Source organism: Myodes glareolus, chromosome 18 (genome assembly GCF_982192425.1).
Source record: "Myodes glareolus chromosome 18, mMyoGla1.1, whole genome shotgun sequence".
Taxonomy (NCBI): Eukaryota; Metazoa; Chordata; class Mammalia; order Rodentia; family Cricetidae; genus Myodes; species Myodes glareolus.
The window spans coordinates 68,430,246-68,451,795 of record NC_142043.1 but is presented as its reverse complement, the minus strand read 5'-3'; the positions used below and the strand labels follow the sequence as shown (position 1 = coordinate 68,451,795).

The window sequence follows — 21,550 nt, the reverse complement described above, 5'->3', positions numbered from 1 at the left end:
CCTGGAATCCAGCGTATGGAGTGCAAGACTGCAAGTTCAAGGCGGGGCTGCAGAGTGAGCTTGAGACCAGCTGAGAGACTCACTGAGAACTTGTCTCGGAAAAAAAAAAAAATTCAAGTTGGCTACGAGGCTGTAGTTCAGTGGGTAGGGGAGGCTGTAGTTCAGTGGTAAAGTATTTGTCTAGGATGTGTGAGACGCTGGGTTTGGGGAGGTTAAGAGGGCAGGAAGAGAGGAAGAGGCGGGGGGGGGACAAAGAGAATAAATACAATCTTAAACGTGTTAAATTTGGGATACTATGGAGGTGGGTGCTGAAGTGGATGGAGGAGAGGCTGATCTGGGGAGCCTGAGCACACAGGACAAAGCAGAGGTCAGATCACCCAGTGGTCTGTGCTGAAAGTGAGGGAGGTAAGAGGGACACGGACCTGCGGGAGTCCAGCCTCATCAGCCACCACCCAGGGTCCAGGCAGGAGACTGAAACGCATGGAATTCAGGCTGAGTTAAACAAAGCAACAACCACAGGCCAACCTGGTCTACAAGAGCTAGTTCCAGGACAGGCTCCAAAGCCACAGAGAAACCGTGTCTCGAAAACCCCCCCCAAAAAATAAAAAACAACCACAACTACAAACACACACACACACACACACACACACACACACACACACGGTCTCCGTATATAGTTAAAACTGGCCTCAAACTAACAGCACAGAGGCCTTAGCTTCCCAGTGCAGGGATTGCAAGCATGACAGGCCGACAGAACAGAACCAGATCTATAGTCAGTTTCAAAGATGTTAGAGAGACAGAAAGTGCCAAAGGGAGAGGGAGGCTGCCTGTAAAGGCAGCTAGCAGAGAAGGGTTTGAGGGACCAGACACTGTCCCAGCCCCCGAGCCAGAATCTCTGTCCGCACCTGCAGCCGCCCTGTGGAGACACTGGCACCATGGAGCCTCTGCTGAGAAGCTGCCACCAAGCACAAAATCCTGGAGAAGGTGTTTCTCCCAGGAGGCTGTGGTGCAGACTGCCCGCAGGGCTACCTCCACCAACAAGGGCCTTAACTGTCAATCACCTGATTGGAGACAAGCTGGAAGTTTCTGTTTTCCTTCCATCTTTTGCCAATGCCTCCTGCTGCCAAAATCTGCAAGGAAGACAGCCAGGAGAGTCAGGAGGGAGACCTAGTTCTGGAGGATGGGTACAACAGAGGGAGAAAGGGAGAGAAAGAGAGAAAGAGAGAGAGAGAGAGAGAGAGAGAGAGAGAGAGAGAGAGAGAGAGACTCTCACTGCATATGCTAATCCCCAAGAATCTGTAGCAGGGCAGCAGCAGGTGATTGAAGCAGGGTGGGGGTGGAGGTGGGGCAGGGGTGTGGGGGGTGAGGCCTGAGTTACCCAGCGCCGCTCTGAACGCAGGAAGGGCTGAGGAGGGTCAGATGGGGGATGCGCTGCTGATAGAGAGCGCTCTCGGAGTTGTAGTAGGAGTCAGCTCCAGATTGTGGTGGGCTGAGGAGTGGGAGGTGAGGAAGAAACTGTCGCTGTGTGTGCTTCAAGTCTGAGAGAGAGAAGAGACGGGCGGGGTGGGGTGGAGGGAGCTCTAAGAAAGAGCTAATGCAGCAATTAAGTAACCAAGCACTTCACCTTGGTTCACAGTGGTAGCCAGTTCATGTTACTGAGACAATGCCAAACCTGCCCCACTTCAATGCATCAAAGTAGCAACTGTAGTTACTGTAGCCAAACGCAAAGGCAGAACAACTAAGAGCTCCTGAAGTGTGGAGCAACCATGGGCTCAGCTCGTGTACCCGTTTACAGGCGTCTGGATGGGGATGCGGCTTCAGGGCAGGGGTACAGCCTGGAGAGACCCAGGGGACACAGCCACCTGCCGCTCCACACACTTCCTTCTCCTTACAGCTCTGGAGGTGGAACCCAGGGCGCACACACCCTAGACAAGTGCTCTATCTGGGAGCCACAACCCCAGCCACCCACCTGGCGTTCTAAACCGGAGTCTGCAAACTTTCTGTGAAGAACACATAGAAAGCCTCTCTGGCTGCCAGGAACAGCACAGGCAATGAGACCAAAGCGCGAACAAGGCTCCGCTCTGCCCTGCCCCCGCCCCCCACCCCACGCTTCCCAGTCCTCTGCTGCTGCTCTCCCTGCTGGACCCCTCTTTCAACTGATCTCTGCTGATGGTCCCTCAAGTTCTGTCCTTGAGTCTCTTCTTATTTTATGGGTATGAAAATGTGAATTTCACATCATTTCCATGTGTCGTGAAACATTCTTGCTTTAAAAAAAAACATTTTAAAAAATGTGAAACCGTTCTTAGCACCCAAGGCGTATGAACACAGGCAGTGGCTGGCTCTCACTCACAGGAACAAGCTTTGGTGAATGCCGTTCTGTGTGTGGAGACCCCAAATAAAGTCACCTTTCAGCAAAGCCCTTCGCCCCTTGCGCCTAGAAACTGGTTCGGGTATAAGCAGTGTGTCCGGGAGACAGCAGAGAATCCCGAGATCTTCCGGACAGCAGAAGAAAGGGGACTCCGTGAGGGCTTATAAGCAGGTGTGGCCAACTGGATAGTTATTTGGAGTACGGGGAACTAGGCAGAGGGGTTCAAGTTCTCCACAACCAGAAGAGTGGGAGCCGGACGAGAGCGAAGAGAAAGGGACCCGGCCTCACCCTGAGCCAAGCAGGGCTTGGTAACCTTCCTCCACTTACTATAAATAGAAACAAGTGCAGCCATGGAGCCTCTACCCTGTCACCCACAATCTCCACAGGGTTATCTCAGAGTCAGCTCCCCGGCCCCGACAAGCCAACCTGCCTGAAAAGCTGGGGACCACTGCGACCCCACTTTTATACTTGCTAAAATCCCTCACTCTCAACATGAGACGTTCCCAATATCTCTGTTCCGCTTATCAGGGGAACTGTGAGTGGACCGCACGTCTGACACAGTTGGCCCTGCCTCCTCTCCGACTTCTGACCGCCCTGGAGGCATTCTCTCCCAGTGTCCCTCCCCCTCCTCTGGCGGTCCCTTTTCAGTCCGCCTCGGGGGATTTCAGGCTTTTCCTCCAGCTGCGTCCTTGTTTTTGTTTTGAGGTAGAGTCTCACCGCAGCTCAGACTGGCTGGAAGCTTGCTAAGTAGCGCAGGCTTTGAACTCGCATCAATCCTCCTGCCTCAGCCTCTCAAGTGCTGGGATCAAAGGCGTGAGCCAGCACACCTGGCTCCTCTGGTGCTTCCTCTTCAACCTTTGTCCTTCTTGCAGGACGCAATCGCCCAGAACGGAATTTATGGTCTCATTTACTCCCTCCACCCATTTGCTGGCGGCTTCCAAACTCAGCTCTTCGGCTCCGTTCTGCTCTGGAATCCACGCGGCCAGTCCACTGCTTGTAGACGCCGCCACTCGAAAGTCGAACAGTTCCAGTTCTCAGACTGTTTTGTCCAGAGGGAGCCACGTTCCTTGTGGAGTGAAAATGCTACCTGTTGGCGTCAGCAGACACAATAAACAAAGGGCATTTCCAGCAGGGAAGCAGGGAGCCGCCTGTTAGGGCTGTTACTTGCGAACAAGAGAAACCAATTCTGGAGGCCAGGTATGATGGTCTGTGCCAGAAGGCCCAGCACAGGAAGATCATGAGTTCAAGGCCAGCCTGGGCTAACAGTGAGACACACCTTTAAGAGAATAGGAGAGAGAATGGGAAAGAGGAGAGGGAGGAAGAAGAAAGGGAGGGAGGAAGCTAACCCCGGCTATGTAATTTAGAAACAGTTACAGGATAGACACTGGCTCAGCTCGTGGGACCTGAACAGTTGAGGAAGTTACTATTAGAGAATGGCCACGTGAGCCTCAACAGCACGCCTTGAGTTATCTGTCACTCCTGGGCCACAGCGGCCTTCAGCCTTCCTTAACTTCCTCATCTTGCAGAGAGAAGATCCAGCTGGTTCAGCCTGCATTACGTACATGCCCACTAGGCCCATCAGCTGTGGTCAAGCGTGATCACCTCCTGGTATTTCTAGAGTCATCCTCGGCCAGCAGCTATCTCCAACACAACTAACTGCATGCGCTCACTGCAGGCACACAGGCGAGGCTGAATCTGTGTGTGAGCCAGGCGCGCTGGGTCACACCGCCAATCCCAGCACTTGGGAGGCAGAGGCAAAAGGACCAGCACTGATTAGGGGCAGCAGAGTCTACATAGGAAGTACAGGGGCAACCTGGCCTGCAGGGTGAGCTTCGGCCTCAAGAAGTTACCTGTAGCTGGGTGTGATGGTGCACACCTAGTCCCAGCACTCAGGAGGCAGAGGCTATGTGATCTCCAGCCTGGTCTACAGAGCAAGTTTCACTCACAAGAGTAAGTGTTGATTTACTCATTAGTTTTAGTCAAGTGCTTACAGCGCTTCTGTAATGGCTAATTGTGGGGTGTTCACATGAGTTCGGACATGAGTTTAGGCCAATAGAGAGAGTCTTTGTTAGTAACTGGAGACTACACTGGGTGTTTGGGATCCCAGTGTACCCCTGAACTTTTCTAGCTTTTAAGCACAAAAAACCATGTTCTGGGTTGACATACTTCAGTTAACAAGAACAATTAACCAGGAATAGAACTGCAGAAGCCAAAAAGCAAGGTTGGTGCATCGAGAGGCTTTCCCAGAACTATGGACTTTGATGGATTGGGTCTTTGTTTTCATTTTTTGGCAGGTACTTCTGTCTGCACGCTGAGTTTTACAGCCTGGATGGCACTTCCATCATGGAGTCAGTTGTGCTAAGGTCTACGGCCGTGACACCAGTCACCTTCCTTTTGATGTCATCACATTACCAACCAATGAACAAAGAGCAGCGTTTAACGCTGTCTCCTAACCATCTGTGCTCACACCCTACCCAACGGTCACCTCAAAGGGGCCAGAGAAGGACAATTCAAAAGCCTTCAAGTTTTTTAAATGCCCTCCGGGGGAGGAGGAACGCTGGCGGTCTATCTTAAGTTCTACGTTGTCCCCAGACGAGCATTCCGGGGCAGACCGGTTTAGAAGTTCAGACTCTGTGTGCTCTCCTCCAGCGTCTTCCAATTCCTGTAGTCCAGACTCGGGCAATGGCACAGCTGGCCGCAAAGTCAAAAGTGCCACCAGAATCATCCCCACAAGTCCTAGCAACCGACCTCTGACGGCTCTTGAATTCGCTTCCCATGCTCCTAAGTGAGGCTGCTGCACCAGACCCAGGGCCTTGAGAATGCTAGTGAACGCGTCCCCAGTGAACTGGGTCTCCACCCTCACTCTTTCTTTGTTGTTTACGAGTTATTATTTTAAATCATGCATATGGGTAGTTTGTGTGGCCAGAGACATCGGATCCCTTGGAACTGTAGTTACAGGCATTGTGAGTCACCCCACATAGGTGCTGGGAGCCAAACTCAGGTCTTCTGCAAGTGCAGTGAGCAATTCTCAGTGCTGTCAGCTCTCTCTAGCCCCTCCTCTCCTGCTGTCATCACTGTCCAGGACTCAGTGATGGGCTGCACAGTAAAGACCAAAGCCAAGTCCAATCATGTCCTAAATAGGGTGTTTCACAGATTAAGTTTCTGTTCTGTTATCACTTTGGAAAGTGAACTCTTGCATGAGCCAAGAGAATGATATTCAAAGCACAGCGTCCACTAAGCGACCCATGACAGAGGGACTCATTTAATAAAGGCGGTGACACTGGGGCCGGGAGTGCTCTTAGGCACAGATGGCGGTGGATCATCTGTGGATGCGGTTATCTCCACAGTCGGCTGAGGCATGTCTCTGGCCTACCCCACTGCATCCACTGGCTGCTGCCATCCTTCCCATCCCATCCTAAACCCTTCCCAAGACTGTCAACTACCATTCTCTTATTTTGTCTGGGACAGGGTCTCATTCTGTGTCCATGATGGAACTCTCTATGTAGATCAAGCTAGCCTTGAACTCACATAGATCTGCCTGCTTCTGCTACCTGAGTGCTAGGATTAAACGTGTGCACCACATGTGAGGCCCAATTGCCATCTTCCTTTCCCTCTGCTAACTCCTACTTCAGAGGCCACCCCAGCCACAGCCCCCATCCATGCTCACCCATCTCCACCTACATTATGACAATGGGGTGACCCACTACCTTACTGGGTAAATTCATTGTCCTACGTAAACAAGAGAACAGACTCAAAGTGCCTATCTTAAAGACAGGGTCTCTATTAGCTGCAGCTAGCCTCAAACTAAGTAGCCCAGGCTGGCCTTGAACTCCTGATTTACTGTCTCCACTTCCCAATGCAGGTCCAGAACTGTTTACTCAGCAAATACTACGTACTTGGCAACGTGTTGTAATCAATTCCTATCAAATTAACCATCCAATGAAAATAGGTATTTAGCCAGGCAGTGTTGATGCACACCTTTAATCACAGAGCTTGGGAGGCAGAGGCTAAAGGATCTCTGTGAGTTCAAGGCCAGCCTGGTTTACACATCTTTGAGCTCCAGGACAACCAGTTCAAGTTAGTGAGATTCTGTCTTAAAACAGAGGGCTGGGGTATGACTCATTGGCAGAGTGTTTCCTTAGGATATAGAAGCTGACCTGCTTTATTTTTCCTTCTTAGAAAGCTTAGGTGGTGGTGGTGTACGTCTTTAATTCTGCCACTCCCGGAGGCAGAGGCAGGCAGATCCCTGAGTTCCAGGACAGCTAGGACTATACAGAGAAACCCTGTTTCCAAAAGCAAAACAAAGCAAAACAAAAAAAGCTAACCTCCCTCCCTGGCTAATCTAAATGTCACCCTAAAGATAACTCGACCATTCTCTCCTAGTCTTCACCTCTCCCGTTCCAACCCTAGACCCAAAACCCTGTGGATCTGTGTATCCTGGATAACACACTATTCAGAAGCAGACATTATAGGTTCATGTGTATCCTGGATAACACCCTATTCAGAAGCAGACGTTATGGGTTCATGTGTATCCTGGATAACACACTGTTCAGAAGCAGACAATATGGGTTCAAATCCCAGCTCTGCTTCTTAGCAAGTCTGACTTGGACAAATAAATGATTCAACACACCTTCCTGTGATTTCACTTGAAAAACGGAGGTGATGCCAGGTGTGGTAGTGCACACATTAATCCCAGTACTCGAGAGGCAGAGGCAGGGGGAATCTCTGTGAGTCGGAGGCCAGCCTGGTCTACTCAGAGTTCCAAGCCAGCCAGTTACGTAGTGAGACCCTATCTAAGAAACACACACCCATACACCATCACCAACAACACAGCCTCCACCTCAGGATGAAGTCTGTAATGAAGAGATGCAGGTGATCACATGACTCATTATAAAAAGTACAATCATAAAGGAATCAGCTTAGTTTAGGGGTCAAGAATAGGCAGTATTTGGAGATGTTACCCTTTTGGTTTAAATGAAGAGAAAGCATATCCCAAATAGAAGGTATATACAGGGAAAACACTGAGGCACAAAAGAACATTCCCGAGTGCACACATCTGGGAACCTGCTCCACACGTGGGGTAGAGGGTCAGAGAGGAACCAGCTGACATCAGGCTGGAGTGCACACATCTGGGAACCTGCTCCACACGTGGGGTAGAGGGTCAGAGAGGAACTGGCTGATGTCAGGGCTGGAGGGCACACATCTGGGAACCTCGTGGGGTAGTCGGAGAGGAACTGGCTGATGTCAGGGCTGGAGTGCATACATCTGGGAACCTCGTGGGGTAGTCGGAGAGAAACCGGCTGATGTCAGGGCTGGAGGGCACACATCTGGGAACCTGCTCCACGCGTGGGGTACAGGGTTGGAGAGGAACTGGCTGATGTCAGGGCTGGAGGGCACACATCTGGGAACCTCATGGGGTAGAGGGTGAAGCTGGCAGCAGGAAGCAGACCTTTCTGACACACAGCATTTTAAATTTTATTGTGTAATGAGAAGCCATGGAGACTAACAAATTACAGGGGACAGAATTCTAGGGAAGGAAGCGCATTCGGCACAGGCCAGGAGTGAAAGCCCAGAGCAGCACACCAATCCCACCGCTAGGGAAGAAGCTCAGTGACTGGGTACTTAGCAGACACAGCAAGGCCTTCTACGAGATCATTTCTGTCATTTACAAACTGTGTCGCCTTGTGGGACGGCCACTAACCGTATGTGGCTACCGAGAACTCAAAATATGACTAAGTGCCACTACCCAACAGATTTAAATTGTATTTAGTATTGATTTAAATTCAGTTTGCTACATGGCTACAGGCTACTCCATAGGAAAGTGACTTAGACCTTTAACAAGCCCAGGTGATGGAGGACAGAGGTTGATGACCTGGTTATTTAGGACACAGTAGCGGGCATCAGTAGATAGTTAAGAAAACGGTAACATTCTGGTGGATTTAAAGTTGTGAGGAAAGAAAAGACTGACACTCCCCATTCCAGACCTAGAGACTTGGAAGCTGCTGTCGGCTAATACTGGAGAAGGTGTGCAGACCACATCATTCTGAGCAGGCTGGGATTATCCGAGCAGGAATTCTTAATAAGGAGAACTAACGGTAGAGTTGACACCGCAGGAACGAGCTACCTGAAGGGCCTGGGGGAGACTGGAGAGGGACAGGGCACAGGCAATGCCAGGGAGGAATCAGAGAAGTGGTCTCATTTCTGAGGCCGCCAGGTGGGAGGTCCTGGTAAGGCAAGGCGGTCAGATCCTCACACACAGCAGCTGAATGAACTGGACATGACAAGGGACGGGGAGCCAAGTCCAGATCCTTGCTGTTCTGAGTGTTTACTGGCAGGGCACAATACTGAATGGGTTCTTTCTGGCTAAGAAACGAAAACGGACAGGAGAAATAACTCTAGGTTAACAAAGAAGGCTGATCAGGTCAAAGGCAGTTTCCTTAAACTGAAAACCCACTGGTAGGATGAGAAAGAAACATGGCCCAGTCTACACAAGGAGAATGCAGGTGGTCTTTCGGTGGGGAGTGGAAATCCAGACCATACTTTGAAAGGCAAAAAAAGAAAACCTAAAAAAACGACAGCACGCAAGAGCTTCACACCTTAACTGCACTGCATTTAGCGACCACCCTACATTTTAAGTAGTATAAAACTGAGGAAAATAAAGGAACTGGTAAGACTAGCGACAGAAATGTAGAGCACAGACGAAGTCAGGAAAGAATCATGATCAAAGCGGGCAAAAAATTCGCAGTGGGAGCATTGTTCAAAGGTCTACCTGCACAAGATCGGAAGAGCAAACTGGTGGCAAACTTCGCAGAAGGTAGAGTTCAGGTATTTGCAAGTCTCATAGAGAAAAGCAGTTTAAGGGACTCGAGAAACCCCACCACTCCCGATTTAAACGTCAGACGGAGCTCATCCGGGCGACCCCCACCGTTCCAGGGAAGCCCGCCCTGCAGCCAGGCCCCGCGTGCCTCCCGGGAGCACAGCCCGGGGCCGCGCGCACTCCGGCCCGAAGGCGCCAGGTACCGCCCCAGGCCGAGGCCGGAAGAACCGACTCCAGCCGCGGTGGGGGAAAGGCCGTCGAGCCGCAAGCCCGCGCGCTCCCGCCCCACCCATCGCGCGCTCCCAGCCTGCCCCGGAGGCACGCGGCGGCGGCCTACGCCTGCGCACTCCGGATCTCCTCCCCTCTCAGCCCGGTCTGGTCACACCCTTGCGCCTGCGCTGTGTGTGTTTCGGGGCTGTGGCAGCCATGCTGAACCCGTACCGAGAGGCGAGTGGGGGGGGGGGGGAACGGGGGTCGACCGTAGGCGGGCAGGAGGCCAGGGGCAGCGAGGCCTGGGGTCTCGGGACACAGGCCTGGGCACGCGCAGCCTCCGTAACCCCGTACACGACCCTCGGGGACGTTCGGAAACCTCGCCCTCGTGGCCGTGGGGGGGTGGGGCGGAGAGCGGACACGTGACCCGGCCCAGCCAGTCCTAGTGCTGCTGACGTGGCTGCGCGGCCCCGATGCTTCCCCCCCCACCCCCAGCGGCTAGGGAAGGGAGGGGCCGGGGGCGACGCCCCCTCCCCCAACGCCGCCTCGGCTTCCGGGGGGGTTGACACCCCGGATTCCGTGCTCCCCCCCGGCCGGGCCGAGGGCGACTTTGAAGCCCCCCCCGTGGCTCCTGGACCCAGGTGAGCAGGGGCCCCCGGGGCGGGGAGGCCGGCCGTCGTGTCAATGCATAACTAAAGGTGGGGAGTGGGGCGCATTCTTGGGGTTCGGGGAGGATGGGGGGAGACTTGTCTTTCAAACGCCTGACAGCCAATGGGAGTGTGGACCGGGGCCAGCCCGAGAGGGCCACTGGGGGGAGGGGAATGGCCAACCTCGTGCCTACGTACCCACTGGAGGGCAAGGGGGCGAGGGTGGCGTGTGCCCCCTTTCGCTCGTCCCCTGGGGGTCCGGGAAACCTACAGCCAGGTGAGAGGGGGTCCCTTTGGCGGGAGAGGCCGAGTGGGGGGTGTTGACCGTGGGAGCGCTAGCTGGACCTGGCAGCCCGGCTGGTGCACCGATGTCGTCCTTGCTCTCCGCTCCCCGGGGACCCCTTTGTGTCGAGGGGAGCAGGCTCGCCGCCGTCACATGGCGTGCTGCAGGCGCTGCTTCGACCCTTAGCGAGTGTGTGTGCTTTTCCACGCGAACACGGCCTGTGCGGCCTACTGTGGCAGCCACCTGCCTTCGTGGGCCCTGCCGGGTCTGCCCCGGGGTGGGGAGCGACATGCTGGCCTGGAGTGGGTGCTGGGCGGGGTGGGGGTACTCGGAAGGAGTCGGGAGCTCGCTCGGGACCCGGAACAGCCCTCGGTGCGAGGTCTAGGGTTTCTGGGTGGCGTGCTGTGTCGCCCCTCCCTCCCCTCCCCCTCCCGCAACAGTCGCCTCCTTGTGCGCCGCGGGGGAGGGAACGGAAAGAGAGAGTTACTTTTCCAAATTACTAAGCAGCAGCAGCCTCCCCTGTGTGACTCATGTGGGGGCAGGGAGGGCTGCGAGCGACTGGGGCCCGGTGACTTTCCGGAATGCGGGGCGGCGGGAGCCTCGTCTGACCGCCCTTTGCCTAAGGCCCCGCCGTTTCCCAGCTCCCGAGCTTGTCCCCACCCCCACCCCACCCCACCCCACCCCACCCCACCCCACCCCTGCCGGGCCCGGGTCCCGACTGCACGCGGCCCAGGCGCAGGAACGCCACTCTGGAGGCAGGGCAGCTAGGGGGAGGGGAACCGCCTGCAAAGTTGCTGTGTCATTGCCCTGCTCGCCGCAGCCGCCCGGGCGGGGCCGCGCGCACTCGGGCGACCCGGGCCTGGGCCCTGGCGGGGAGTGGAGGGGCCCCGCTTCCGAGGCGCGCTTCCCCTGTCGGGGGTCTGCGCTAACCTGGCGGCCCAGAAGACAGCAGCTTGGCCGCCATGTTAAATGCAGTAACCGAGGTTCGAGGTCGAGGGCTCCAGTGGAGGGAGGGTGACTCGGGGAGGGGGAGCCCGCCTGCCTTGCAGCCCCTCACCCACTCTCACTTCTTTGCCCAGACGAGCACACGAGTCTCCCTGGGGACGAGGAGGTGTTGGGGGAGAAGCTCAGGTGGCCTCTGGCGGGCAGCCCTTGACTTTCCCGCGAGGGGCACCAGCTGCTCCAGCTGACCTTGAGCTGTTTATTGCTACCCCAGCCCCTCTGGTCCCCAGAGCCCCCGTCCAGCCTGGGGGAGGGGGAGAGGGCGAGACGGTTCCCAAAATGGCTCCTGCCCCTCCTCGGAGGCGGCCAGCGAGGGGGAAGGGAGGGGGAGGGATGCAGAGCGGCGCCGCCGCCTCCTCGGCTCGCCCTCCTCCCTGGCGCTGACCGGTGCGAGAGGCGCTCCGTGGGGAGGACGCCGGCCGATGGGGGCGGGGGGCGTCCGTGCGCCCACGCGGGGGCTGGGGGGGTACAGAGGAGCTGCGCGCTGTCCCCGCTCGCCCCGGGAGCGCGGCGCCTGCAGGCTGCAGCGACAAAAGTGAGAGGTAGGGTTTTCAGGGCAGGGGGACGCCGTGGGCTTGTGTGGCAGGCGGGTGAGAGTGGGCAGAGGCCGGGGATCGCTCGCCGCGGGGCACCCGGGTGACCACGCTGTTTAGGGCTGGGGTTTAAGCAGCGCCTGGCATTTGTCCCGATGGCGCCGGTTCGGGGGAGGCAAGGGTGTTAGGTGCCGAGCCTAGCAACGTTAGACTGCGTCGCGGGGCTACGGGGACACCGAGGTGTCGCTGCGGGAAAGCAGGCCGCGGCTTCTAAAATGGCGTCTGTCTTCCTCTTTTCAGGTTCTCTGCGGCCCAGCAGCCTCCCGCCGGCCCCGCCCGCGCTACCCCTCCCTCCCTTCGCCGCCGACGGCGGAGTCGCGATGGCGCGACCAGCCTGCACCGTGCGATCGGCGACCGCTCCTAGCCTGCAAGCCATGGGCCCGGCGGGACCTGCAGGTGGGAAGACATGGCGCCTGCACGCCCTTCGGCCTCCCTCGCTCCCGGGAGTCTCCGAGCCACAGCGCAGCCAACTGGCTGGGAGACATGGCGGGCTGCCCCTTAGCCTTGGCTCGCTGCGGCACTCCACTGCCGGGTGGTGGACGCCTTGGAAATGGAGTCTGTGACGTCACCCCGGAGCGGACCAATAGGAGCAGCTCCCGCGAAGAGGCGGCCCGGCCTCCCAGCCTCTGCTTCCTCACGCGCGTGAGCGAGCGAGCACGCGCGGAAGGGGCGGGGGCAGCCGCCAGCCGGGTGGCGCGCATGAGCAGCGAAGCTCCGCCCCTCCGACTATATATAAAGCGCTGGCGCGGGGCTCGGCGGCGCCATTTCGCGCTGGAGTGGAGCAGAGTCTAGGACGGGCTGGAGGATCCTGCCTGCCGACCCACAGCTTCGCGGGCCGCCGAGCCAATCCGCGTCCATCCGCCTGCAAATGGCCTCCGCCCCCGCCCGCGGCCGTCCCCGGCGGGCAGTGCAGACCCCGTAGAAGCCCCCGCAGCTCCCCTTTCTCGGGCCCCGCCCAGCCCGCGGAGTCTGTCCACCCCTCCACTCCGCCCTCGGGAGGATTTCAAAGATGGAGGCGGCGGCTTTCTGAAGCCCCTTTCGGTGTTCATCCGCCTCCATCGGAGATCTGACGCGGCGCTCATTGCCCCTGGCGGCCGCGGCAGGAAGACGGGGCCCCGGTAGACCGGCAGCGGGCGGAATTGACGGCGGTGCCGAGGATCGGAGACTGTCGGGGTTTGCAGATTACTCGCCGGCCGGCAGAGGCCGCCGCCATTTTCCTGCCGCCGCCGCCTGCGGAGCGCGCCAAGCTGCCGGAGTTGCGCGGAGGGCGGCGCAGGAAACCGCGATCGCGGCGAGGCTTCCGTCGGGAGGGCCGGGGAGCGCGGCCTCTCCCCCGCTCCCCGGGTTATGCTGGGCCCGGCGGTGAGTGGCGCCGAGGCCACCCGGACTTGACGCGACTGAGCGGCGGTTCCCCGAGGTCAAGATGCTGCAGAACGTGACTCCCCACAAGTACGTCTGCGCCGGCCGGTCGAGGTGGGAGGGGGCCGGGGGACGGCGTTCGGAGCGGGCGCGCTACCGCGCCGCAGCTGTTGACGCGAGCTCGCGGAGGGGGCTGCGACGGTTTTGGAGCGGTGGCGGCGGCCCAGGTACTGCGTCGGAGCGGCCTGGCTGCGTTCGCGCTGCTGCGGCCGCAGGCCCGTTCAACCAGACCGAGCCGGACCGCTGGGTGGGGGTTGTGTGCGGCTCAGCCTTGACTTTGTCATCGTGTTTGTAGGGGGTCTCGCCCACATCAGTGTCCGTAGAGTTGCCATGGTGACAGCTTGAGGGTTTGATAGCGGGATTCCCACGGAGTAGGGACGGTCCCTCGGAAGCTGGGTTCTTGCTGCATAGATAAGCCTTTCTTTGACTGGTGCTTGTTTTCGGTGGCGGTGGGTGTGTTTAGATGCCGCCGAGCTTCGTTCAGGGAGGAGGAGATGGATGGAGCGAAGGCTCGGTCCAGCGCTCTGCGGATGTAAACAATGAGCTCTGGGTGTAGTGTCGCGGGCACTGGGGAACACCTGGTTAGAGTACCACCGCGCCCCCCCCCCCGTTGCCTTCGGTTTCCTACCGCGGGAGCTGCTAGCGACACTTTGTAGCGGGTAGCGGGACGTGCTATCAAAATTAGAAAATTAGGGCTTGCTGACCTTGACTGCGGGATGTGATTTGAAGATTTGTTTTAGGGATACCTTTAGGTCTGATCGATACTTTCTTGTGTCTTGGGGTTAGTGTTTTGTCTGGTTTTCTACTGTGGCTTTAATTCGAAGATTGCAAAACATGCCAAGATGAATGTCGTGTTTATGAAGTTTATTCCCACCCCATTTCTTTCTGTTCACTGGCATCTCTGTCTCAACCACCATGGCAACCATTAAGTCCCTAGCGAGGATGAAGCTTCGCTTTCATAGCTCCACCTATTTTTGCTTCAGATTCCTCCCCATAAGGCTTGAGTTGTCATGTGACATCTTGGTTTTGTGTTTATTTTAACCAAATAGCTCCTGAAACTCGAGGGTGTAAGAGCTAGTAGTTGGAGATGGGTAACAGCCATTGGGAGTTAGGTGATTTCTCCCTACGATTTATTTTCATGTGAACCTCATGACGGCCAGAGCCTGAGTTTATAGGGGTACATACTGCGCGTTAGCAACTTTTTTCATTTTTCATGCCTTCACGTCTAATTCTGCTTCCCCTTTTTACAGGCTCCCTGGGGAAGGGAATGCAGGGTTACTGGGGCTGGGCCCAGAGGCAGCAGCACCAGGGAAAAGGATTAGAAAGCCTTCTCTGCTGTATGAGGGATTCGAGAGCCCCACGATGGCTTCTGTACCAGCTTTACAACTGACCCCTGCCAACCCACCACCCCCCGAGGTGTCCAATCCCAAAAAGCCAGGGCGGGTGACAAACCAGCTGCAGTACCTGCACAAGGTGGTGATGAAGGCCCTGTGGAAGCACCAGTTTGCGTGGCCATTTCGGCAACCTGTGGATGCCGTGAAACTGGGTCTGCCGGTGAGTGAGAGGGTGGGCTGGGGCAGGTGTGGGGGTGAGCAGGAGCGTGTGAGTGGGGGTATGGGCTATCTAGTGTAGGTGCTGCGGCCCCTAGGGAGTCCCCATTCTCTTGAGGACAAATAGCCACCAGAGTTCTAGATTCTTGGTCCTTTGTGCTTGTTATCTCTATCTTGGCATCTCTCATTTTGCCCTCCATGTGTCCCTTCCTTAACTTTTGTGCCCTGGCTCCATTTTACAGATTCCCACCCCTGGTTGGGAGAGGACCACGGTGGCCAAAATTCTTAGCTTCTTCCTTTCCCTCATGCAGCCCATGGATAGCCATCCCCAGAGGTAATGTCACAGGATGGGAAGCTTCCAGAGTGGGTGGGAGGTGGGTGGCTAGAGAAAGGCATTAGGGACTTCCTAGTGGGAATTAAAAGGTTGTACTCTAATTTTTCTGACCCATAGTTTCATTGGGGCCGCAGTGTGGGGTACTCCCTTAGTGGCTAGGGTGTGTGTGCAGGTGTGTGTCTGTCATTCCTGTCAGTAGTTGCCCTAGAATAGGCATTTTTCCATGGCTCTGACCTGTCCTATCTTTCTTTAGGATTACCACAAAATTATAAAACAGCCTATGGACATGGGTACTATCAAGAGGAGACTTGAAAACAATTACTACTGGGCTGCCTCTGAGTGTATGCAGGACTTCAATACAATGTTTACCAACTGTTACATTTATAACAAGGTAGGCTGTTCGACTTTCTTGGAGTGTTTAGGTTTGTTTACTATAACGGTGAGAGGCAGTACATTTGTTTGTGGTTTTAGGGCTGCTGGAAATAGTGTCCAGGTCTTCAGGGTCCTAGAAGAGCCTGGCCTGCACGTGCCCTTAGACAGCAGTGCCCCTGGAGTTACAGAGGATTTAAGTTGAACACCTTTCATTTGTGGGGGGGTGGCCGTGTTTCTCAGAAAGCTCTGGAGGCCAGAGAAGAGCGGAATATGTAACTCATCAGCTCTGTCTTGTGCTTGCGGTGGTGACAGGGATCAGAAAGGTGTGGTACCCTGAGGCTGGGAGTTCTGCAAAGATGGTAATTTGTGTGCTTGTTCTTGCAGCCCACTGACGACATCGTCCTGATGGCACAGACACTGGAGAAGATCTTCCTACAGAAAGTGGCAGCTATGCCACAAGAGGAACAAGAGCTTGTGGTGACCATCCCTAAGAACAGCCATAAGAAGGGGGCCAAGTTAGCAGGTAAGAAGAGATGGGGCCGTACGTGTGGCCTAGCGACAGGAAAGCTGTACAGGTGACCTGACTAAAGATGAGAATGAATGACACTTCTGTGCTGTTTTTCCCTTCCTAGCGCTGCAGGGTAGTATTACCAGTGCCCATCAGGTGCCTGCAGTTTCTTCTGTGTCACATACAGCCCTGTATACACCACCGCCTGAAATACCCACCACTGTCCTCAACATTCCCCACCCGTCAGTCATCTCTGCTCCCCTTCTGAAGTCCCTGCATTCTGCTGGACCCCCGCTCCTCGCTGTATCAACAGCTCCTCCAGCTCAGCCCCTTGCCAAGGTATCAGATTGTTTGGGCACCTGGGAGGAGAAGGTGTTAATAGAAATGGACCTGGAGTGACCCTATCCCTCACCTTTCTACAGAAAAAAGGCGTTAAACGGAAAGCAGATACTACTACCCCTACACCTACAGCCATCCTAGCTCCTGGCTCCCCAGCTAGTCCTCCTGGGGGTCTTGAGCCAAAGGCAGCACGGCTTCCTCCTATGCGTAGAGAGAGTGGCCGCCCAATCAAGCCCCCACGAAAAGACTTGCCTGACTCCCAGCAGCAACACCAGAGCTCTAAGAAAGGAAAGCTGTCAGAACAGCTAAAGCACTGCAATGGCATTTTGAAGGAGTTGCTCTCAAAGAAGCATGCTGCCTATGCCTGGCCTTTCTATAAGCCAGTGGACGCTTCTGCTCTTGGCCTTCACGATTACCATGACATCATTAAGCATCCCATGGACCTCAGCACTGTCAAGGTACCCACTGCATGGGGCAGATGGGATGCTCAGGCAGTGATTGGAACCTAAAGCAATATCCATGTCTCCTTTCGGGCATTTAGTAGATTTTCATTCTGGGTGTCTTGCTATTATAAAACTGTACAAGGCAGAAAGAAGTCCTTGTTTCTTATGGTAAGGATAAGATTTCAGCAGTTCTAAGAGTCGGGTTAGGGAGATGTGATGTGGGAGATGGCCTTGGTCACTTAGAAATGTTTCTTTCTAGACGTAGATCTCTCTTCAAACCTACCCCAAATCCTTGGACTTCAAACTTGAGCCCCAGGGCACAGATCTTAAGGTCATCCCCACTGTTGTTCCAAGAGAGAGGGCTGCTCTTGAGTCGGGTTGGCAGGGAAAGATGAGTCTCTGCCTGTGCAGCTTCTCACGCTGCCTCCCTCTGCAGCGGAAGATGGAGAATCGTGATTACCGGGATGCACAGGAGTTCGCTGCTGATGTGCGACTCATGTTCTCCAACTGCTATAAGTACAATCCTCCTGACCACGATGTTGTGGCCATGGCACGGAAGTTACAGGTGAGTGTGACTTGTCGCTTACACACACCTGGTTATGAGGAGAGGTTTATGTTGGAGCTAGTGAGTTGGGTGACTGGGCATTAAACACAGTTTTGTCTCCACCTGTGTTTTTAGGATGTGTTTGAGTTCCGCTATGCCAAGATGCCAGATGAGCCACTGGAACCAGGGCCTTTACCAGTCTCTACCGCCTTGCCTCCTGGGTTGGCCAAATCATCTTCAGAGTCTTCGAGTGAGGAAAGTAGCAGTGAGAGCTCCTCGGAGGAAGAGGAGGAAGAGGATGATGAAGATGAGGAAGAGGAGAGTGAGAGCTCAGACTCTGAGGAAGAAAGGGCTCATCGCCTGGCAGAGCTGCAGGAGCAGGTATCTCATTAAGCTTTGGGCTTAGATTGGGTAAGAACTTTGAACTATGTGTTCTTTGAACAACTGTGTTTCTTGATCTTTATTGTCTCTTGTCCTGTGTAGCTTCGGGCAGTACATGAACAACTGGCTGCCCTATCCCAAGGCCCAATATCTAAGCCCAAGCGGAAGAGGGAGAAAAAGGAGAAAAAGAAGAAACGGAAGGCAGAGAAACATCGGGGCAGAGTTGGGATTGATGAAGATGACAAGGGGTCTCGGGCACCTCGACCACTTCAGCCCAAGAAATCTAAGAAAGCTGGAGGTGGCAGTTCTGCTATGCTAGGCCACCCTGGCTTTGGGACTTCTGGAGGAAGTAGCAACAAGTGAGTATTTAGGACAGTCTTTGTTGTGTAGGTCGGCCTCTGCATCTGATGAACTCATCAGCAACTTTCTGTTGCCCATAGGTTGCCTAAAAAGGCCCAAAAGACAGCCCCACCTGTCCTGCCCACTGGTTATGATTCGGAGGAGGAAGAAGAAAGCAGACCCATGAGTTATGATGAAAAGAGGCAGTTAAGCCTGGATATCAACAAATTACCTGGAGAGAAGTTGGGTCGAGTTGTACATATCATCCAAGCCAGGGAACCCTCTTTACGTGATTCAAATCCAGAAGAAATCGAGATTGATTTTGAAACACTCAAGCCATCCACACTTCGAGAGCTTGAGCGATACGTTTTATCCTGCCTTCGGAAGAAACCCCGGAAGCCCTATAGTGAGTATCAAATGAGGGTCCTCATGAACACAGCTCTCCAGTTCTGAGGGCAGCAGAATAGGGGTGAGGGGTGTGTGACAGGCCACACTGGATCGTGGGCTGCTTTATATTCAGGAATGGAAAGAAACTTGGTGGTTCTTGGGTGACTAAAGGCAACATAATATAGTGAATCCTTTGCCCTTTCCTCCTAGCTATTAAGAAACCTGTGGGAAAGACAAAGGAGGAGCTAGCTTTGGAGAAAAAGCGGGAACTAGAGAAGCGGTTGCAGGACGTCAGTGGACAGCTTAACTCCACCAAAAAACCTCCCAAGAAAGGTGAGTGCTGCACCTGCTGGGACTCCGCCTGCTTCCCACTCCTTCAGTTGCTAGGCACTTTCTGTTGACAGATGAATGTTACTCTTTTGTGCAGCGAGTGAGAAAACAGAGTCTTCATCTGCACAGCAAGTGGCAGTGTCCCGGCTCAGCGCTTCCAGCTCCAGCTCAGATTCCAGCTCCTCATCTTCATCGTCCTCTTCTTCAGACACCAGCGATTCAGACTCTGGCTAAGGGGTCAGGCCAGATGGGGCAGGAAGGCTCCGCAGGACCGGACCCCTGTACCACCCTTCCCCACCACTGTCCCCTTGCTGTGACACTTCTTCATCTCCCTCCATAGGAGAGCTGGCTCTGCAGTGGGAGGATGCAGGGACACGGACAGAACCAGACTGACTGCTAGCCCTTTGGGGAATGACCTCTTGGGTGTAGTGTCCCTGTTCAGGATGATGGGGGTGGGCAAGGGTATGGGTGGGAGTGGGCATAGGCCTGGCACAAGGCCACCTAAGGCCATAGCTGTCCTGTTCACTTCTATAAGGGCCCTGTTTTGAGGTTTTATTTATTTAAGCTAGGTAAGGCTGTGAGGAGAGAGCACCATGGCCCTCCCTCCAGCCTCCATGGGGAGGGAAGAAGAGGGAGCTCCTTTTTTTACGTTGACTTTTTTTTTCTACTCTTCCCTTTTCCTTCTACTCCATTTGGGGCCTGGGGATTTAAGTCACCTCTCCATTTGGCCCCCTGGACTATCTTTTCTTTCTCTTGATTCTAACTTGTAAATAAAGAAAATATTATTGAAGTTTTGAGTTAGTTATCATAGTGAGATTTGTTTCTGTATTCAGAGTGATTGAAAAAGAATGAAGTTGTCTCATTGGCTTTACTGTTCGGTTCTGGGAAGATTACTCCATCAGATACAGTGCTTTGAATCAGTGTTAGGTGTGCTGGGCATCACCATTAGCTATCATCCCCCAATTGGCCCTGTCTGGGGTGCTAGGAATTGATCCTCCTGAAGTTTTGGGGGAGGCTAGAAATGTCTTGTTGATCATGTCTCTGCTCATAGCCTTAGATTGGTTGCCTTCTGGTATAATGTACAACACTTGAAAACTGAACCCCAGTCTCTTTAAAGTGCTCCAAACCTGTGTTGCAGTGCTGGGAGGTTTTGGTCAGTGTGTCTCCTGAGAACGTGCCCATCCTAACTGGCCATCTTGGTTTCTAGTGCAGTTGGCCTAGATAAGCAGTCGGGGATTGGCAGTGGAGTGCTGGGCCTGAGGGGTGCTTCCTTCCTGTCTTACACTGCCACTGCTTTTCTGGGTTCAGCCTGGCACTAGGAGGGGTGGGTGGGTGCCTGCTGCTGCCCCTTAGATTCCAGGCCTGCCCTCGGTCTGCATTACCCTTGCTCCATGCCTAAAGGGCTGGTTGGCCTGCAGGGGAAGTGGGTGGGGATAAACACATGCTCACCTGCACCACAGCCTGTTCTGTGACATTTAGATGGCAAGATTTAAGGAGGTGACAGGTTTTTGTGATCAGGAAGAGGGTCTGGAGATGGTAGAATTGGCTAAAGCAGCAAAGATGGGGGTGCTTGACCCCCACACACACATTGTCTGAACAGCAGCTCAATAAGGTCAATGCTGAAGGATTTGCATTTTTCTCCTAAATAGTGTTCACAAGGAGTACTTAGTGTATTCAGTGTATGACAAGCAATGTGCCCAAAACAATTTGGTTGTCATGGTAACAATAGATTGGATGTAAGGCATAAGAGCTAGGCTGCTTCCCCAATTCAACTCACTGGAGGTTAGAGTTTGACAAGGCAGCCTGGCTTCGGAATGTACTGGGATACTGCATCGGACTTCCCGCTGTGCACTGAAAGTGAACTGGAGGCATCAGAAGCGGATTTCAGGACAGAAGAATGGCCTAGGGGCCACCAGCACAGAAGAGGCAAGCCTGCAGTCCTTAACCTGAGATGAGTTTTGGTGCCATCTGTTGGCCATGCTTGTGATTTGCTCTTGGATCAGGTAGGTTCTCAGTACACAGGATTTAGCAGGAGCCTTCAGTGCTCTCAGGCTGTGGAAGATCACAGGTCAGGCTGTAGACCTTATCTCCCTTACCTGTGCGCATGCCTTTCAGGCAGACTGCTTGCTGGAGGGCTCAGCCCCAACCTCATGAGGACATGCTTTCCAAACACGTCCCCTTGATATGTTGTGCCCCCACCCCTGGTCCTCGTGTGGGTAGGCCAGGTGTCCCTGAGGTACATCCCTAACACAGCAAGTCCTCTAATAAACAGACTTCCACGTGTTTGCACGCAAGAGCACCTGTATTGTCAGTTAATCCCAGAGGTAGGTACTCATCGTGTGAGTGAGAACTGGAGCCTAGTGATCTTGCTGGTTTCCTCAGTTCCTGATCCAAGTCATCTGGCTATAAACTGTGTCTCAGGGCCCATTACCCCCTTGTTATTCCTGCCACGATTAAATTTGTCCCTTCCACAATCCCCACCTTCCCCAGTTAGACAGAAGCCAGACTATAGGCTCCAAGTGCTTTTGTGTCCATGTGCCATGTAAACACAGGAAGTCTTCCTCCTGTTTGCCAAGTGAGAATGTCTGGTCCTCCAACAGTGAAGTTTTGTGTGGGAATTGCTACCCCGAGTTATATCTCCCTGCCCCCATTTGAGGTGCTTATCTGCAAAGAACCTTAACTTC

The 21,550-nt window shown here is 54.5% G+C and overlaps 1 protein-coding gene and 1 pseudogene across 2 annotated transcripts; one reads left to right on the top strand and one right to left on the bottom strand.

The window, feature by feature from the left end:
- Window positions 1-1,314: 1,314 nt before the first annotated feature.
- On the bottom strand, window positions 1,315-10,616 carry LOC148119196 (uncharacterized; annotated as a pseudogene).
- A 564-nt stretch (window positions 10,617-11,180) lies between these two features.
- On the top strand, window positions 11,181-19,656 carry Brd2 (bromodomain containing 2). Of its 2 annotated transcripts, XM_085679944.2 has the most exons (13): window positions 11,181-11,308; window positions 12,161-13,369; window positions 14,590-14,893; window positions 15,477-15,614; window positions 15,980-16,118; window positions 16,228-16,442; window positions 16,526-16,900; window positions 17,322-17,450; window positions 17,565-17,810; window positions 17,913-18,169; window positions 18,251-18,555; window positions 18,747-18,869; window positions 18,964-19,656. In XM_085679944.2, exons 2-13 carry the CDS (start codon window positions 13,344-13,346, stop codon window positions 19,098-19,100), a joined length of 2,394 nt encoding a protein of 797 aa, XP_085536070.1. In that variant the 5' UTR covers window positions 11,181-11,308; window positions 12,161-13,343; the 3' UTR covers window positions 19,101-19,656. The 2 variants fall into 2 exon arrangements, with proteins under 2 accessions (XP_085536070.1, XP_048307058.1); XM_048451101.3 differs by lacking the exons at window positions 11,181-11,308; window positions 12,161-13,369 and adding an exon at window positions 15,132-15,223 and having other exon boundaries at window positions 14,753-14,893.
- The last annotated feature ends 1,894 nt before the right edge of the window (window positions 19,657-21,550 follow it).